The sequence below is a fragment of the Boleophthalmus pectinirostris genome, unplaced genomic scaffold, assembly GCF_026225935.1.
Source record: "Boleophthalmus pectinirostris isolate CB_2022bp ecotype Guang Dong unplaced genomic scaffold, ASM2622593v1 HiC_scaffold_10, whole genome shotgun sequence".
Taxonomy (NCBI): Eukaryota; Metazoa; Chordata; class Actinopteri; order Gobiiformes; family Gobiidae; genus Boleophthalmus; species Boleophthalmus pectinirostris.
In genome coordinates this window covers 14867051-14886350 of record NW_026570971.1, presented here as the reverse complement: position 1 = coordinate 14886350, position 19300 = coordinate 14867051, and the positions used below count along the sequence as shown (strand labels likewise).

General features: G+C 40.2%; 1 protein-coding gene across 1 annotated transcript; it reads right to left on the bottom strand.

Moving 5' to 3' along the window:
* Positions 1 to 1471: 1471 nt before the first annotated feature.
* On the bottom strand, positions 1472 to 18508 carry lrrc9 (leucine rich repeat containing 9). Its single transcript, XM_055160938.1, has 32 exons — positions 18452 to 18508; positions 18119 to 18337; positions 13942 to 14082; positions 13767 to 13830; positions 13630 to 13700; positions 13061 to 13243; positions 12835 to 12994; positions 12557 to 12791; positions 12352 to 12483; positions 12097 to 12273; positions 11908 to 12025; positions 11411 to 11543; positions 11189 to 11326; positions 10978 to 11099; positions 10695 to 10877; positions 10468 to 10587; positions 10136 to 10327; positions 9940 to 10062; positions 9119 to 9250; positions 8739 to 8916; positions 8439 to 8659; positions 8248 to 8370; positions 8052 to 8182; positions 7873 to 7981; positions 7656 to 7795; positions 6412 to 6548; positions 5494 to 5711; positions 4730 to 4798; positions 3469 to 3594; positions 2817 to 2988; positions 2147 to 2383; positions 1472 to 1479 (listed from the first exon to the last, which is right to left on the bottom strand). Exons 1-32 carry the CDS (start codon positions 18506 to 18508, stop codon positions 1472 to 1474), a joined length of 4569 nt encoding a protein of 1522 aa, XP_055016913.1.
* Between the last annotated feature and the right edge of the window lie 792 nt (positions 18509 to 19300).

The window sequence follows — 19300 nt, the reverse complement described above, 5'->3', positions numbered from 1 at the left end:
GACTTGGACATGTTATATCAGCTGCTGACATTAAGCATTGTGCATGTGTGTGTGGTCAGGTCTTACAAATACAAATATTGTTTTGGAATGTAGGCTACCTTTTTTCCTCGGGTTAACAATCAAGCATCATCATCCCAACACCATCAACCCCCAACACAGAACCTGAGCAGGAACCACCGCTTCATTGAGCAATTATTCAGAGTCTTGGACTAATGGTGTTCCAAATGCACACACAGCACATGTGGGCAGTAGAGCAGTATTAATGGCCCCATACAGAGCATGTGTTCACTGTATATGAGTCCATGGCTATATAATCCAACAAGCACAGCAGATTAGATCCACAGCCGGGAGACACAGGAGAGCAGGGAGTCTTCTCTTGTCTCAGACCAGCTCCCTCTTGAGGCCGCCACTATTTCGAGCACATCAAAACAAAACCTGGTTGTCACAATCCATCCTATTGACAATGTGTTCCCCTCAGCAGCCCAGCGTGGTAAGAGGCTTGTATATCAGGCAACACATGAACAATTTTTATTTTACATCTGAAAAAGAAATGTTGTTTTATATACAGTATTATACGTGAAGATGTTTCATTCAACACCAGCTCTACCACACAATTATGACATGTACAATTATCCTTTGCATTACCTAATGCATTCAAGCCCTCTCACTGAGCATCCAAATCTGTGCATTAGCTTCTTTTTTCACTGGAGTCCATCAGCTGCCATTTGATGTCAGCCAGAGCAAAGTAATGACAGTGCACTCACGGGAGCAGTCATTAGCTGTGCGTAATTCTGGGAATTAACACAAATTCAGTGAAGTTAAGTACATGCATTAGAGGGGCTTGTTTGGGTAGAGCTTGTCACTTTTGCCACGGACAAACACTCTCTGCACGCTATACAAAGGTTTACAATCATAAAGTCTTTAAGAGGAAGACATATTGCCCTTCTTTATATTTGTTGTAAGGGATTGGTTCAATGGGATTAAATGAAATGTAAAAACTCAAATGGACAAAGATTTCACTGTACACACAGTTGTTATGGGAGGATCTTTTGGAGGAGGCTCTTTTCCACCAAAGTTGCTAGCTTTTAAAAAGAGGCTACATGATTATACAGTCTGTAAAATGCATTAGGGCCGTACTCCAGATTACATCTTTATCTGAGCATCGACAGATTATTGTCCACAGAGAGGTGTGCTAAATCTGGATTATCCACTTGTTGGGGATCCATTTGACCTCTCTGGATGAAACAGGCCAGCCGCACACACCCTTACATCTGTGGTGTTTTTGTATTACTGTTTTGAGCCACCAATGGCAAGGCAAAGTGAATGACACTAAAACCCTTCATCCTCAGATTACCACATCTAGTCTTCTGAAGTAAAAACAGACTTGTCAATTTTTCACTTTATTAAATGTACAGATAGTTTACATTTTTACAAAACACACCAAATTACACGTTTGGAGGTTTGGCACCATTCAAGAATCTGAAAAATCAAAAATAGTCATGTAAAATAAGATCATTGATAACACGTGATCTTTGGGACTAAACTGACCTGCCTTTCTACTCTCGTTGGGCATATGTCATAGCTAAACCAGTAATGGACAGGCTCCCTCCAGTTCTGCGCGTTGATCTCATCTCACTCCTAGCTGGATTACTGTGTTTTGTGCTTCTTATCTGGGATGGCTGTGAGAGATGATACGCATTCAATTTCTATGATATAAGACCTTTGTGGCAACTGCAGTTACTATTGTACGATAAGGCGTATAATGTTTATATTTGTAATGAGGAAACTCTGTGCTCTCATGCTCACATTTAGCTCAACGCGCAGAGGGGGTTGTGTTGACCTGGCTAATAGGGGCTAAATCTACTGGTGCATTATCGGCCAGGCACATTTCATCTAATCAGCAGGATGATGCCAGTAGGCTTAGGCTGCTTTGAATTCAGAGCTGCCAGAGAATTACTGTGCTGTCTCTTATTACAGCAGCATGGGATCACTAACACTCGCTGAGACTGATCGGGTTATTCAGATTTATGGGAGCCCACTGTTTACAAAAGTGACAGTGCTGCAGTTACATGATAGAGTCTCCCTGTTGTAGTTAAAAAAGTGGGCAAGTTGAAGTAGGAATGGTCATACATTCTAGTACAATTACCAGTGATGCTCACCGAGGACTCTGTGTTGAGCAGCTCGGCTCTGGTCCACTCCTCTACAGTTACGACTACTCCATCTAGAATCTGCAGCTGTGACAGGTGCAGGGACTTAACTGACCTGCCTTTCTGCTCTCCTTGGGCATATGTCATAGCTAAACCAGTAATGGACAGGCTCCCTCCAGTTCTGCACGTTGATCTCATCTCACTCCTAGCTGGATTACAGTGTTTGTGCTTCTTATCTGGGATCATACACGCGCAGAGTTCAAATCAGCATAATAAAAAAAGGCATTCAGGGGTACAACATAAGAATATACAATGATATCCTAGCTGCACAGTGCAAATAAGAGCAAAATTTTCTTCCTCTTTTTTGTTTGGACCTCAATCCAATCCATCCCAAGGCCTGTACCTTTATACTTTTTTGTACTTTATCAAGTTTTGTGGGAAGATTTAGACTAATAATAATGGCCATATATTCAAAAAATGTCATTTTGTGGAATGAAAATCATACAGAAGCATCTGCATGTAACTAGGCAGTTATTTCTCTGTCATGGTTTAAGATTCGAATGAGAAAAGGTGGTTAACAGGAGAAGGCAAACAGTTCTTTCGGAAACAAGCTCTTCATTCATGGTTCAAATTGCGTGTACACTATGTGCTTCAATATACCACACTTACATTTGTAGCTGAGATGCTGTGGGGTCTCATCTGCAGCAGTCAATGAACTGTCCTGTCCTTGGATGAGGTTCTGCAGCCCTCCGCTCATGGTGGTTATGGTTCTTAAAGTGTTGCGTGACATAAGTGGCAACAGTCCGGACAGGTTTATCTCAGTGCTGAACTGTGGGCATGGCTGTGAGAGATGATATGCATTCAATTTCTATGATATAAGACCTTTGTGGCAACTGCAGTTACTATTGTACGATAAGGCGTATAATGTTTATATTTGTAATGAGGAAACTCTGTGCTCTCATGCTCACATTTAGCTCAACGCGCAGAGGGGGTTGTGTTGACCTGGCTAATAGGGGCTAAATCTACTGGTGCATTATCGGCCAGGCACATTTCATCTAATCAGCAGGATGATGCCAGTAGGCTTAGGCTGCTTTGAATTCAGAGCTGCCAGAGAATTACTGTGCTGTCTCTTATTACAGCAGCATGGGATCACTAACACTCGCTGAGACTGATCGGGTTATTCAGATTTATGGGAGCCCACTGTTTACAAAAGTGACAGTGCTGCAGTTACATGATAGAGTCTCCCTGTTGTAGTTAAAAAAGTGGGCAAGTTGAAGTAGGAATGGTCGTACATTCTAGTACAATTACTAGTGATGCTCACCGAGGACTCTGTGTTGAGCAGCTCGGCTCTGGTCCTCTCCTCTACAGTTATGACTACTCCATCCAGAATCTGCAGCTGTGACAGGCGCAGAACCACGGCTGCTCTGTACACAGAGCTACGGGCCACCTGCATACACATACTTAGGTTCATTCTTTCACTAGCACAAATGCATTTAGACTTTAGAAATTATTTAATCTAAAAGCTGCATTACATTTAAATCAGGTCAGAGATACAGGATCGTTGACCCTCAAGTCTCTTATTGAGAGAGTGAATGTAACTTTATTTTTGTTTTGTAAGTTTTTAACTTTAACCCCAGTGTTAGAGACCCATCTGACTGGTCTGTGCTCAGCTGAGCCTTTAGCCTCAAACCAGGCTCAGCCATCCACTCAGAGCAACACAATAGGACAGCATGCCAGGGGAAGTTCAGCTGAGAGGCCTGACATTGGCAGGGTCACAGTAAAAGTAATGATTTCATTTTATGTGGTCAATAGGGTTACACACTATCTCATGGGTGACTTTTGGCTTGGGCTTAAGCCCCCAAGGAGACTGGGTGAGACAGAGAGGTTCTCCACAGCTGTGCATAGGTCTGTCCAGAAGAGGCCCGATCATCAGCTGCATGCAATAGCTGTTGGTAGATTTGGTCAACAGATTTGTATGTCAGCCAGTTAAGCAGACCAGAGGCTGCATCATGTGGTCAACAAATAATGGAAATACATTTATGAGTACTAAAATGCTGAACGTACCATGCTAATACCCTTTTATCATAAGGGTTAATTTACACATTTTCTCTTGTTCTCTATTTAAGTTATATGTATTCTTTTTAAGTTACTCTGTTTATACAATGTTCAAAAAAACACCCAGGTTCTGCTCAGCTAAAAATCACTCAGTGCTAACATCATGCTTCTAATTAACATATTAATATAAAATAGACTGTTCATTATAACAAAAATAAACCCCCGTATGAAGGCATGAACCTGGAGTTTAGTGACATTCTGATTCAGTCAGTGTTGCTTCTAAGCAACAAAAAATGGCCAATCGCCAGTACACTGTAATACAAGGCAGTATTTGAAATACTGCAGCTGTATAGAGGAAATGTACCTACGAGCCATCTTTCTGTTTGATTGAGAAGGGCTGAGAATTTAAAATAAAAAGCCAGGAACATTAAAGAGATACTGTGACAACAGTGAAGTCTGTTGTATACTCTCAGACTCTGTGCATATGTTTGTATGTGCAGGCCTATGCGGGGAGAACAAATACTTACAGGGTTGCCGGTCACACAAAGTTCTGTCAGTGAAGGGAGGGCTTCTAGTTTCTCCAACTCTGCAGTATCCTGTCAAAGAGCAGATAGGCATGTCCACAAATGTATGTTGAGGAGACCTGTGCCATATGCAGCACATTTCATTTGTGTATGATGGACAGCACAGCTGAGGCACAGATTACATGTGTGAGCCTGTATTAATCTCATGAGAATCTGGACAGTAGCACAGAGTGGGGGGAGCTTTAGAACTGAACTTGGCTGTGATTCAAAAGAGGCCCCACTGGGAGAATCACTGGGCTGGGTGATTGCTGTCTTTTCCTAATTGAATGCATGAAAACATTAAGGCGGTGAAGGAGAACAGGACATAAAAGTGCAAATGACTTGTGCCCATTGAGGAGGAGATACGGACTGAGAGGCTGATTACATGTTATCCTGATTGTCTCTCTCTGTCTTCATACATACATCTGTGACCTTCAATCAAACTTGATTCTGCTTAATGCTACCCCTCGCATGCAACAGCGGGTTGGTAATGACTCATGATTACTATACTTCATGTCTTACTTTGCAAACACCAAAAGTAATACTGCTCCAATTTGAATAAAATGCATTCTCAAACATCTGACCCATTTAGCACAGAAAGCAATCAGTAAAAGTTGGTAGCACTGTGACCTTGATGGTCTCTTTAAGAAATCAGTGCAGCGTGAGTCATTCAAGCATTCCCTGAAAGCTTATAAAACACAAAAGGCAGGCCCAGAGGAGAGGAGTACCTGCAGCTTGTTGGAGTCTAGGGAGAGCTTCCGTAGCTCTGTCAGGTGCTCCAGGTGGCTGAGCTCGCGGACACGGTTCTCTGACAGGGAAAGTTCTAAAAGTGCACCCTGCCCAGTAAAAGAGTTCTCGGAAAAGACTTTGATTAGATTTTTGTCCAGCACTAGTTCTCTGAGAAGGTGGAGTCCTTCCAGTCCCTCTACCTGGCTGATCTCATTACCTATGAACAAAAAATGGTGAAATAATATTTCATGTGAACATAATAAATAGTACAATTATGAATGCAAACTGTGTAATGTATGCTACCACACCGTCTGTTGCTCTGATGCTACTATATTAAAAAAGTAAACTGACTGCTCTATCATTCTAAGATGTGTGAAAGTCTTATCATACGATGTTTGTGGTAATGCTGGTAAAGGATTGAACTATCTCCTGTAGACAAAATAAGTAATCAAAAACATTCTTCGGGTCAGGGTTAAAGCCCCAGATCGTAACTTTTTAGCACAAAAAAGGTCAAAAATAAAAATCTTGTTTGGCCTGGAGGAGAGCCTGCTAATCTCCATATAAATGTTGTTCCTATATATCCTATATCCATGGAGAATGTTTACGGTTTTAACGTTATATATCCATGGGATCATGCAGGTGATGTGCCACCTCCAGAAAGTTACAGATTGTTGCTTTGAATAAATACAAGGGCATGCTTGTTTTCCTCAGAAAGAAGAACCAAACAAGTTTTCAGATCAAGCATTGTATTTGTGGGACAAAGCCACAGAAAATCCCACAAAGGTATAAAGAGATTGTTAAAATGTGTTATTTTGTCTAAGGTGGACCCTCGTCTATGGGAGGTCTAGGGCCTTTTCACTGTCTATAGACGATAATAACAGGCTTTGTGAGAGGGGCACTATGTCAACCATACATGCCTTGAAGAAAGAGTGCCTTCAGATTGGTGAGCCTGCTGAGCTGAAGATTGGCCATATTGGAGATGCCATTGTGACTCAAATGCAGCTCCTCCAGACTCCCCATCAGCGGCTCCAGGCTGCCAAAGGGTACAGCTTCCCTTAAACACCAGAAGAATAACAAAATAAAACAGTGGTAACAACTGTGCTGAAAGAAACACGGAGCACTCTCTTGCCGCCTCATTTCACCTGTCACAACTCAAAACACCTAAAAAAAAAAAAAATCCCCAAAAAAGCCAACAATTCCAGAATAATAACAGAAGAGAACAGTCACAAAAGGACTACATGAAACTGTATTGGTTTTACTGGTTACACAACTAAATAGGCAAGAAAGAATAATGGCTGACAGTTTCCACAGAGTGTCTTCACTGTCATGTGTCCATTACGAAGAGATAAATATGAGTACCAAATGCTTACTCAGTTGCGCTTTGCTTCTGGCTCTGCACCTATATTATTGCTTTAATAAGATTTAACTGTACATATAAACAGTATTTTGACAAGATAACATTGGCACAGTCAGGATTAAATATTAACGTAGGCAGGGGGAAACGTGGATTGGAGAATGCTGCCCTCTAAAGGTACAAGACAAAATTACAGAATTTAATACTCACGTTCTATCAACTGAGAACACAAAGATTACTAATAAAGGCAAGGGTAAGGAAAATCAAATCTTGAAGTTAATGAAAATAATGAAAACATATCCAGTCGACTGATGTCTTGACCCCATTATGGAGTTTATGCATTATACAGGAGAGTCACAGTCACAACAGTCTATCTAATAACTATTAGGTATTAGTGTTTATAAAAAAATTAAGTGATACTACAATTTCAAACCAGATTTCAGTACTAAGGAATAGACTCAAAACCAATTCTGATACCATAATCAACAAAAACACTTATATGTAATCCCTCAATTTCTATAGTGGTCCATCAGTGTATACTAGTCTATTTGGTCTTACACTTTTCAGTAAAGGTTCATTTCTGTCCTTTAAATGTGACTTTTCTGGTTTCGATACTAGTTTTAGTATGAATTAGTATCTGATATTCGATACTTTTGATAACTCTACTACATATAAAACCTGGTTTGTAAAGTGTGGTAGGTTGCATCAATATTAATCTGAACTTGAAAGTAAGATTTATATTTGAAGAACATAAAAATATCAGTGAGGAATTATTAAGACCAGGAAAACAAGTAAGTAGCATAATACCTGTTGCTCTTGGTCTGTCTCTGCTGGCCGTAACCACTGGAGTGAACTTTGTTGTGCAGAAGCTGTCGTTTTGTCAGGTGAGCTTGGGCCTTCCGTCGTGGCAAGATGGACTCAATGTGGTTGTAGTTCAGACTAAGAGACTGTGTATGATAAAATAGAATAATCAATGTTTTAAAACCCCATCATGAAACACATATGGATGTATTTTTTAAATTACTTTTATATTAGGCAGGTAGATGAGGCCAGAGAAGGAGGTGAGGTTGTTGTGGTCCAGATTTATATGTTGCAGGGCGTCAAACAAGTCAGCTGGGGACAAATCAACCATTCTGGGAAAGAGGAAAACAAAATAATTACAAAACGTTATTTACACTTCTGTTTGTAAACCCAGATAATCACCTTATGGAGTTGGACACCATAGAAAGATTTGTAATTTCAGAGTACTTTGAATGGCCCAGCTTCTCAAACACCATGTCCGATGTTAATCTCCCACTAAACATGCCCTTTGCATTTTTACATTCAGTTTCTTCCTATAAAATAAAACATATATTAAAATAAATTACAAATTGTTGTTTAAAATTTTGCCACCTCTTACCACAGCGATGCCATCCAAAGCTTTCAACGAAGATATTTGAAAGACTACATAAATGCGATAATTTTCCAATTTCTCAACCAGTGGATTTCCATGCAAATCCAGAATGATGAGATTTGTTAATCCCTAAGAAAAGACATACAATAACTTAACAATATACAGGAAATATTGCAAAAAACTAATCAAAAACAGACCTTCAGATAAAAGATATCCAGAGTTGTAGATATGTGGTTGTTGCCGATGTACAGCTCCAAAAGTGATCGGACTCTCTGAATCCCATGGAGAGAAGTGATGTGGTTTTTGTCCAGTGAGAGAAAAGTGAGACTGGACAGCTGCTCCAAAACCAAAGGTTCTAGTGAAGTCAGTTGATTTCCATCCAAACTCAGTCTATTTAAAGAAGTGAGTTTCAATAGACCTACAACAAATACAGGGGATTTAATCATGTGTTTAAGTCAATATAGAACCTATAATACTTCATGTGTCATATCTCTCACCAGTTACAGTAGTGATGTTGTTGTCATTTAGTGAAAGTTCCTCTAACTTCAGACAGCAGTCAAGTCCTTCCACTTCGGCAATGTCGTTATCATTAAAGGAGGCCCAGCGCAAGTTTACTAGTCCATTAAGGTTAGACAGCTTTGAAATCCTCAAGCCATCAAGGTTCAGAGCTGTTATCTATGAGGCGAGGCACAACAAAATATAATAGAAAACCATAGTGAATTATGAATATCTAAAACATGCACATACATACTCAATATAATATGCAATGTTTCATCTAAAAACATATGAGTACATGAGTTTATTTGTCTATTATACAAGTTAAAAAGGCAAAATAAAGAATACTAGACAGTGGCTTAAAACAATACCAGTGAGTCACCTTAGACATCCAGTCTGGCTGAAGACTGTTCCACATATTGTGACTGAGTTCGCACAAGAAGTGGGCTGTAGAAAGCAGACTGAGGCTTCGTGGGCGTTCAGCATTTGTAGAGGAGTGCACTAAAAGACAAGTCTGTAATGACAGTGCACCAGAAAACATTACAAAAACAGCATACAATACAAGACATTCAATATTAAAGGGCCTATATTACGTTAAATTGTAATCTATGTTATAATGTTGTTTCTGCATAACAAAGATACAAGGAGTTGCGTTTTGAATCATTGACAACCAATCCCGCATATTTAGTTAAGGGTTTCTCCCTTAAACAAACACTCTGTTCCACCTTTGAAGTGCTCCACTGTGTTTTTAAACTCTGGTTTACTCAGTTCTAAAAAAATAATGACTTGATTCATTTTTTGTCTTCAAGTCTCAATCTTATTAAAAAAAAAAGTTTAATATGTGTTGTAATTATTATAATATATATATGATTTAATATTTGTTATTATTATTATTATTATTTATTATGTCTATAGTCCCATTTCTACTGAACTTAAGGTAAAAGGTAGTTGGTAACTTGAAAACTACTGTTACATGACATAGAATAGAATAGAATAGAATAGACAGCCTTTATTGTCACTATACAATAGTATAATGAAATTCAGACTAAGAGACTAAATTCAGACATCACAGACTAATAATAAATGGTTAATCAAACATGTGTGAATGAAACAAAACACAACTCCAGCTATGTTTCTAATGGCGTAACAATGTTATAACATGGCTTAAAACACAACAGAGTCAATTTTGTGTAATAAATTAACCTGTGTGATTCTTGTCTCTGCAGCTCCAACAGCCTCAGTAGCTTCCTCTTCAGTGATGAGTTCATCATCCAGGCGTGTGAGTGACTTCAAACCAGCCAATATGATCTTTCGAACTGACTTTGCCTGTAAGACACCAACAGGTTATACTCCATGTTAATGAAGCAGTGATATGGGTTAGTCTGTTTTCAGCACAAACCCTTTTCCATGGGTTGTGTCTTGTGTCCAGTCTTAATAGAACGGGTGTGTGTTTCATCAGAACCATTGTGTCTTCTCTGGCCCTGGTCAGCTTGTTCCACCGCACATCAAGGTCTCTGAGCTTTGGCAAGTTCTTCATTCCTTCGAGGGTAACCAAGCGATTAAAGCTGGCATCCAAAAACTCAAGATTATGCTGAAATATGAATAATAAATGGTAATAAATGGTTTATTTGAAGTTAAATTATAAAATTAAACATTTGGATAAGAATAAACCATAATTTTAATCTAATTGGAATCGGGTTTTTGACTTTATGAATTGAACACATTCTTTACCATGCTGCGAATGTCATCCAGCCGTGTGAATTCATTAAAGCTGATACAGAGGTGCCTGAGAGTTGAAATGCGACTAATTTCCTTCAGCTTGCTCAGACTGTTGCCATGCAAGTTCAGCACCTGAAGAGTTAATACTCAAATATCATTTATGTAAACACTGGAATTACAATTTGTATTACTTGATCAATAATATTAACACATTTTATTGATACTGCACAGAAACTTACAGTTATCTGACTGGACATATTTGCCTGAGTCACACTTAGCAGCATCTTCTCATCCATGCTCAACAGTTTGGGCTGTGCCTTCAGCACTGGCTCCATATTGAGCACTTCCCTGTCCACAACTATCTCACTGGGAGAAGTACTATTTTTCTCTGTGTTATACATATGGTTAGTCTTTTCTTGATTCTAATAAAAAGGAACATTGTAATTGATACAAGAAATAACATTACATTGTAATATTGATCCTAATAAAAATAATACTAAAACCATTACAGAAACTAGTTACCGTAGTGACATATTCAAAATATATGATGTACTCTGGTAGAACAAGTTCATTGTCAAATATGAACCATTTTCTGTGTTGACGACAGGACTCAGATCCGTGTGCTCTGGGAGAGCTAGGCACTTCTGAAGAAAAACATAAAGTCTATAATTTTTAATACAGAAGTAGTACTTTTTGTGGATTTGACATGTTTTTTTTTTTTTTTTTTTTTTACCTTTGGTGGTTGTTTTGTTTTTTGTGCCAGTGTTTAGGTACACAGAATGGGCTGTGGGGTAGTTGTTTTTTTCCACAGATTCACCATTTCTTATTGGTGTGCTGTTTCCAAGAAATACTTTGGAAAGTATAACCCAGCCTATATTTAACAAAGATTAGTATTATAGTCATTGCGTTACAAGGAAAGTGAAGTAAAAGTAAAGTAATGAGTAGAGTTATGTACCATGACAGAGAAGGCTATCATCCATAATATGGAAAGAACTGTGACTGGTGTCAGACATTGCGCTCTCAATCCGATACTGTTCACTGAAATACAGGCTGTTGGACAAAGGAATAGCCTCTTCTCTTCCTAGAGCCTGATTGATGTATTAGACAAAATGACTGAACAAAATGTACTCTATTCACTCCAAGTTATTCTAACATTGAGGTAAATTTTTAATGTACTGTATTTTTCCATTTCACTTAAGGTTTTGTGTGACACTGGTCAATGGTCTTATTTGAATATGAACTTTGAATTTACAACTGTGAAACTGCTCTAGCGTGTTTTTATTAATTCTGTGTTTGTCCACCAAAAACACATTATTGTAATATGTCTCAGTTGATTGAAAAATGTATAAAATGCAGATATGGTTTGACTGAGGTGAAAGTGAGGAAAAATAATTTCCAGAACTTTGAAGGTGACCAGCCACCTAACATTAAATACATACATACTGTACATACCTTAAATTGTTCAGCAGTTTTAAAGCCATTTTCTAAAATATGCAAAAGGTCCTCCTTTTCAGGGACTTTTGCTGGGTTAGGGACATAGAACAAGTATTCCAGTCTTTGTCTGTAATTCCTGTTTAACAAAGCACAGTTTATGGTCTATACTTTTACAGTAAAGACGTTATTTCTCTAACCAGGACTCACTGGGGAAGAGATGATGATTCATCATTGAGCAGCATCTGCAGTTTCTCTTCAAACCGAAGCCTCAGAGCAGTGTTGTGAATACGAATCACTTTGTTTATTTTTACTCCAGTAACATCATAGGCCCTGTAATCTGAGTGACAGAAGCGCAAATGAAGGAGGTCACAGCAGATAGAAAACCTGTTGAAAACAAAAAGCAAAAGTTAACTGAAGGTAGACCTTAAAGTGGTTATAATCATTACATAACATAGTAAGTACCAGGGGTTGGCGGAACAGCCTTCCTCAAAACGAATGTTTCCAACACTTTCTAGCTCCATCAAGAGAAACTGGATGGCATATTCCACACAGCTTCTAACATGAGCAACCTCTCGCTCATGGAGTGCTTCCACTCTGAAAAGAAAAACATGCATTAATAGTGGCAGAGACTCAAGACAAATATATCCAAACCATAACATGATCTTACTCATCCATCTTTTTGCCCCACAGTGCCAGTCTCTCTCTTATTGAGGTCATTTTCAGGAGAATTCCTTCTTCCAAATTTGAATCTAGACTGATGCCATTATTTTGACCTTCAGAGTGTACTCTAACAGACAGGGCTTCCTCTGAGCTGAGTCCTGTAGATACTTTGCTGTCACCAGCCAATCGTGAGAGCTCTCGCTCCAGCTGCACAGACACATAACAGCGCAATTGTAAAACAACTAATGTGGTTTCATTAAAACGGAAAATGAAAATATAATCTACAGTACATTTTGAATGAATAGGTTAACGTTCTGATTCTTTCTTCAGGGATCTGCAGCACAGTTTGCTTTTTCTCTGCCAGTTTGTGCACGGTCTCTGCCAGCATCCTCTGAACCATGCGCACACGCATGTTGTAATACATCATTTTCTTTAGTACAGTAGACTAAAAAGAAAACAAATCTGGACAGTAACACAAAAGCCAAATGTATTAAAACATATTAGAGCTTACCTCAGCAACTTCCTTGACTTGGCTGTTTGACACACTATAGGTATCAAGGCAAAGGAGGCCAGGCATGTGATACAGAATATGTGTTGCATAGTTACACAGCAGACAAACTGGGTTAGGACCTGAAGTTGGATCGTTGAGGGCTAGCTCTGTGAGTTGTGGTAAATGAGCAAGGTAGGTCAGTTCCTGTGACAAAAAAAATAAACATTTGCTATGAAAGAAATTATAATACTAGAAGCACTATTATAAATGAACATGTGTATTAGAACAATAATGTGTCCTTAACAAATGGAATGAAACTTCTATAACTTCTACAAATTATATATATAGCCTCTATACTATATTTGTATCAGATATATAATTACTCCACAATTACTCAACCAATAACTAAAATAAAACTACACCAAAGTATCTAACAGTGTATATTTTCAAATTTCCACTGATATAAGGTTCTAAAAATAAAGTATACAAACTGACTTATTCTAGATGGATGTGGCTTGGTTCTGGGATGATTTTGGACAATGCCTTGATGATGAAAAAAATTTAACAGTTACAATGATATTCAACTTTACCTTAAATGATTTAATTCGATTTCCGGATAGGTTGAGGTTTTGTAGATTAACATTAGGCTCCAACAGACGCCCTGAAAAGTTATTACTTTTTAAAAATTCATTTTAGAACTATCAAAGACATATGGCATGAGTCTTACCAATCATTTCAATGCAATTGGCAGCTAAATTTAATTCTCTGAGTTGTTCAAGGTTGTCAAGCCCCTAAAATGGAAGTCAAAAACTAATTCAAACAATGTACAGTATAACATGAAATAAAATAGACAACAATAACCAAAGGGACAATATAAAATAGACCATTCCACTGTAGAGGACCTGTATCTCACTGATGCAGTTGTTGTTGAGCCACAGGACTTGTAGATGGACCAGCATTTGCAAATTCTGTATCTTGCTAATTTGATTATCATAAAGATAAAGTTTCTTCAGTTGTAAACAGCTCTCTAGGCCAGTAATATCCTGGAAAAGAAACATAAACATAAATTAAAGTCGCACGCGGCGATGGTGGCCCTCGCCCCGGCGTGCACCCCCAGAGCGGAACTGAGACCGAGACCAGCGGTCCGAGCGGTTCCGTGTCATCGTCTCCGCGCTGGTTCAGTGCAGGGAAAGTGAGAATGTTCTGTGGACTACAGGTCCGGACGGGCTGCTCCAGTCCTCCACGCTCAAGAACCGCGGCTGGTTCCGAGGTGGTGCAAAGCATCCAACTGACGCTTTCACACCAACGAAAACGAACCGAACTAAGAGCTTTTGGTTCAAATGGACCAGGTCCGGGACCAGAACGCTACTGAGACTGGGACCAGACCGGGACCAGAGCGGGTCTGAGACAGAGACAAGACCGAGACAAGACCGAGACCAGATCGGAGGCTCAGAGCCCACGGCAGGGCCAGAGCTCGAAGCTGAGGCTTGGACCCCGCGGAGGCTCAGAGTCAAAGCTTGGAGTCTGCCCCAGTCCCGCTCTGGTCCTGGTCTGGTCCCGCTCTGGTCCCACTCTAGTCCCGGTCTGGTCTCGGACCTGGATCAGTCCTAGTTCAGTCCGTACGCGATGCAAAAGTTCGGCATCGCAGTCACGGAAGTCACGTCAACGGGAAACGGCCGTTATCCGTTTTTTCCATTCTTCATTTAGACACAAAATCGAAAACTGAAAAAACGAATCGTTATCCGTTTTTACATTTTGGTTTTGGAGACAAATAGCGAAGAAAACTGTTGTTTTTTCATTTTCTTATTTTTGGTTTTATATTGAAAAACGAATGAACGAATGATACACGGATTGAATTTAATTCCCGAATTTGGTACAAATCCAATAATGTTGACGGGTCATGTCTATGGTAGGGGGCGCTATAGTGTTCACTTTTCATCTGTTTTATAGTGTATTATATTCAGTCTGAGATCAGGCATTATTGATTCAAATTTCAGCAGGATCCGATTAAACATGGGCATGTAATTATTTTTTTTACTATTTCTGGGGGGAGTCTTTGCGCCCCTGGTGGCCAACTGTGAAAAATACCCCATGTCCGTAATGGACTTTTTTGCTTGTAATCATGCGTAGAATTTTATTTCCAAACTTGGTGCTAATCCAATAATGTTGACATTTCATGTCTATGCTAGGGGGCGCTATAGTGTTAACTTTTCATATGTTTTATAGTGTATTATATTCAGGCCGTGATCAGGCATTAGTGATTCAAATTTCAGCATGATCGGACAAAACCTGTTTGTGTAATAAATGTTTTACTATTTTTTTGGGGGGAGTTGGCTTTGGGCACAGTCGCGATGCCCATTTTATAAAATTTTTCACCGGGCCGATCGATTTGATACCCGGGACTTTTCGTCGATGTTCAGGCCCTCAAAATCGCGATCGTTTGCAAGGAAAATAATAATAATAATAATAATAAAAATAAGAATTAAAGCCGCGCGCGGCGATGGTGGCCCTCGCCCCAGCGCACCGCCCCCCCCCACGCGACCTCCGGGGACTCGCGACCGCCCCAGCACGTCACCCTCTCTTCCCGACATCCGCCCAGGCCGACAGCTCGTCCATTAGACACATTACATAATGCACCTTTAAATATTTTTAGGAGTCATTGCGCCCCTGCTGGCCAACAGTGGAAAATGCACCATGTCCGTTATTTATTTTTTTGCTCATAGTCATGCAAAGAACTTATTCCCTGAATTTGGTACAAATCCAATAATGTTGACATGTCATGTCTATTCTACGGGGCGCTATAGAGTTCACTTTTCATATGGTTTACAGTGTATCATATTCAGGCTGGGATCAGGCATTAGTGATTCAAATTTCAGCACAATCGGACTCAGCCTGTGTCTGTAATCATTTTCTAACTATTTGTTGGGGGAGTCTTTTCGCCCCTGCTGGCCAACTGTTGAAAATGCATCATGTCCATCATAGACTTTTTGCTTGTAATCATGCACAGAATTTAATTCCCGAATTTGGTCCAAATCCGAAATTGTTGACATGTCATGTCTATGCTAGGGGGCGCTATAGAGTTTACTTTTCATATGTTTTATAGTGTATTATATTCAGGCCGTGATCAGGCATTAGTGATTCACATTTCAGCACGATTGGACTAAGCCTGTGTGTGTAATAATTTTTTTTACTATTTTTGGGGGGAGTCTTTGCGCCCCTGCTGGCCAAACGTGGAAAATGCCCCATGTCCGTAATAGACTTTTTTGCTTGTAATCATACACAGAATTTAATTCCCGAATTTGGTCCAAATCCGATAATGTTGACGTTTCATGTCTATGCTAGGGGGCGCTACAGAGTTCACGTTTATTAAATTTCATATGTCATTACATTCAGGCCTGGATCACACAATTGTGATTTGAATTTGAGCTCTCTAGGACAATACCTGTGGCCGTGACAGGTCACCCAAGAAACAGGAAATGAAGGCGTTTTTCGCCGGCGTGCTACGGGCGAACAATCCGTGTATCATTCGTTCATTCGTTTTTCAATATAAAACCAAAAATAAGAAAACGAAAAAACAACAGTTTTCTTCGTTATTTGTCTCCAAAACCAAAATGAAAAAACGGATAACGATTCGTTTTTTCAGTTTTCGATTTTGTGTTTAAATGAAGAATGGAAAAAACGGATAACGGCCGTTTCCCGTTTACGTGACTTCCGTGACTGCGATGCCGAACTTTTGCACCGCATACGGACTGAACCGGGACTGATCCAGGTCCGAGACCAGACCGAGACCAGAGCGGGACTGAGACCGGGATCAGACCGGACTCCGAGCTTTGACTCCGAGCCTCCATGGGGTCCGAGCCTCAGCTTGGAGCTCCGGCCCTGTCGTGGGCTCTGAGCCTCCGGTCTGGTCCCGGTCTTGTCTCGATCTCGGTCTCAGGCCCGCTCTGGTCCCGGTCTGGTCCCAGTCTCACCGTATACGGACTGAATCAGGACGGATCCAGGTCCGAGACCAGACCGAGCTGCTCTGGTCCTCCGCGCTCAAGAACCGCGGCTGATTCCGAGGTGGTGCAAAGTCTCCGACTGACGCTTTCACCCCAACGAAAACGAACCGAACTAAGAGCTTTTGGTTCAGATGGACCAGGTCCGGGACCAGACCGGGACCAGAGCGCTACTGAGACTCAGTCCCGCTCTGGTCCCGGTCTGGTCCCGGTCTCAGTCCCGCTCTGGTCTCGGACCTGGATCAGTCCTAGTTCAGTCCGTACGCAGTGCAAAAGTTCGGCATCGCAGTCACGGAAGTCACGTAAACGGGAAACGGCCGTTATCCGTTTTTTCCATTCTTCATTTAAACACAAAATCGAAAACTGAAAAAACGAATCAATATCCGTTTTTTCATTTTGGTTTTGGAGACAAATAGCGAAGAAAACTGTTGTTTTTTCGTTTTCTTATTTTTGGTTTTATATTGAAAAACAAATGAACGAATGATACACGGATTGTTTATGTCTGTAGATGTGACATGTCAAATCTGAGCTAATTTGGACTAAACCCCGGGGACTTGAATCTTTTTGTAGACACCCAAGTCAAAATGGCGCTGAATTTTTGATCCAATATGGCCGACTTCCTGTTCGTCATAGGGGTGCACTATGATTGGCTTTTATGTTTGTCTCCTTGAGTTCTATCACTGTTCCGAATTTCGTGACCCTACGCCAAAATTTGCGTCTGAGCCTCCAATTCATTTCAAAACTTTGAAATTTCAAGGGGGTGCTGTTGAGTGGGGGGGGGCTTTGGTCATTGTCACAATGCCCGTTTTATCAAATTTTTCGACCGGTCGATCTGGATCCCGGTTTGGGGACTTTTCGTCGATGTTCAGGCCCCCAAAATCGCGATCGTTTGCAAGGAAAAAAAAGAAACCGGCTAAGAACAATAGCCCTCGCCAGTTACTTCGTTACTGGCTCGGGCCAATTATAAGAAACCGACGAAGAACAATACCCCTCGCCTCTAACTTTGTTAGTGGCGAGGGCCAATTATTTAGATCATATAAGTACAAGGAGGTTAACGGTTAGTGAGTGATTTACCACTTACCTTAACATGGCACTGAGCTACCCAGAGATCACGGAGCATTGGACAGCCCTCCAAGCCTTCAATGATCTCCAAGCTCTGGCCGACTATAGTCAACTGACAAAGTCTGGGGAAAAATGAAAGTCCAACCATGCGTGGGAAACCAGAGAAGAATATCTCCAGGGAGTTGACAGATGTTCCTTCATGTGCAATTTTGTCATAAGCTATGCCATTGGTCTTGCACTGTTAGATTGAACAATTCAGGGGTCAGTCTTGTGTTGATAACATTCAGAATACTAAAGAAGGACTTGCATAAATCAGGAATATGATATATAACTAGGAGGTTTCATTTCTCACCAGTTCCTTAAGCACTTCATCATCACCACGAAACTTCAGTTTTTCATTGTGGCTCATGATGGTCAGAGCAGTGGAGGATTTTACTTTTCAACCCTGTCCAAAGGTCTGACAAACGCAAATATAAAATAAATGTTTGGAAAAAAGGTAACGTCATCCTTTTAAGGTAAGTAGCCTAACAGTTTTGTGCGCTTTGTGTTGCATTTTTGTATGAAAAGCGCTCTATAAATAAAGTTTAACGGTTTAACGGTTACCGTTAATTAGCCAAATAAATAGAAAAAGTAACGTGACACGCAAGCAAGAACTTGGAATGAAGAACAAGGAATGCTAGGAGCCAATGAATTTGTACTACTCTTACCTGTAAATAAGCTGCATATTGCTTCTTGTTTTGGTAACTTAGCGGAATTCAGTTAAACTCTAGTATAGATATATGATTTAAGTCGACAGCCTTAATAGTTGTAGTGTTTTCTCTCCGGCTGCTCTAAGGCGCAGGACTGTGTTTGCATCAGTATGCGCACGGGCGTCCGGTTGCTAAGGAGCCATTCACCGAGCAGATACACTGAGGCCCCACGAGATGGCGCCAAACTACCGAGCGTCAGGTTTCACAGAGGCAATTAAATAAATAATTTGATTTCATAAAGGACTTTTGTTTAGTTTTTTTTTTTTTTTTTTAATAAAGGGTGATATTTTACATTTGACAAACGTATTGCTGATTATTATCACGGCCAATTTACTTTTTCCTAACTACAACTGTCTGCAGACTCAATGTAATCCATCCATTTCTCATGATCACCTGTGTCCAAGATTTTTCTCATTGTGCTCTTTGTATATGACCGTGGCCCATAAATCGCT

Excerpts from the sequence above, each read along its gene's own strand:
- lrrc9 (XM_055160938.1), bottom strand. The coding sequence starts at position 18,508 with ATGAGCCACAATGAAAAACTGAAGTTTCGTGGTGATGATGAAGTGCTT. Across the intron at positions 12,026-12,096 it reads GAATCATCATCTCTTCCCCA|GAATTACAGACAAAGACTGG; the intron begins GTGAGTCCTGGT and ends TTTGTTAAACAG. Across the intron at positions 2,989-3,468 it reads TGCTCAACACAGAGTCCTCG|CCATGCCCACAGTTCAGCAC; the intron begins GTGAGCATCACT and ends CATCTCTCACAG.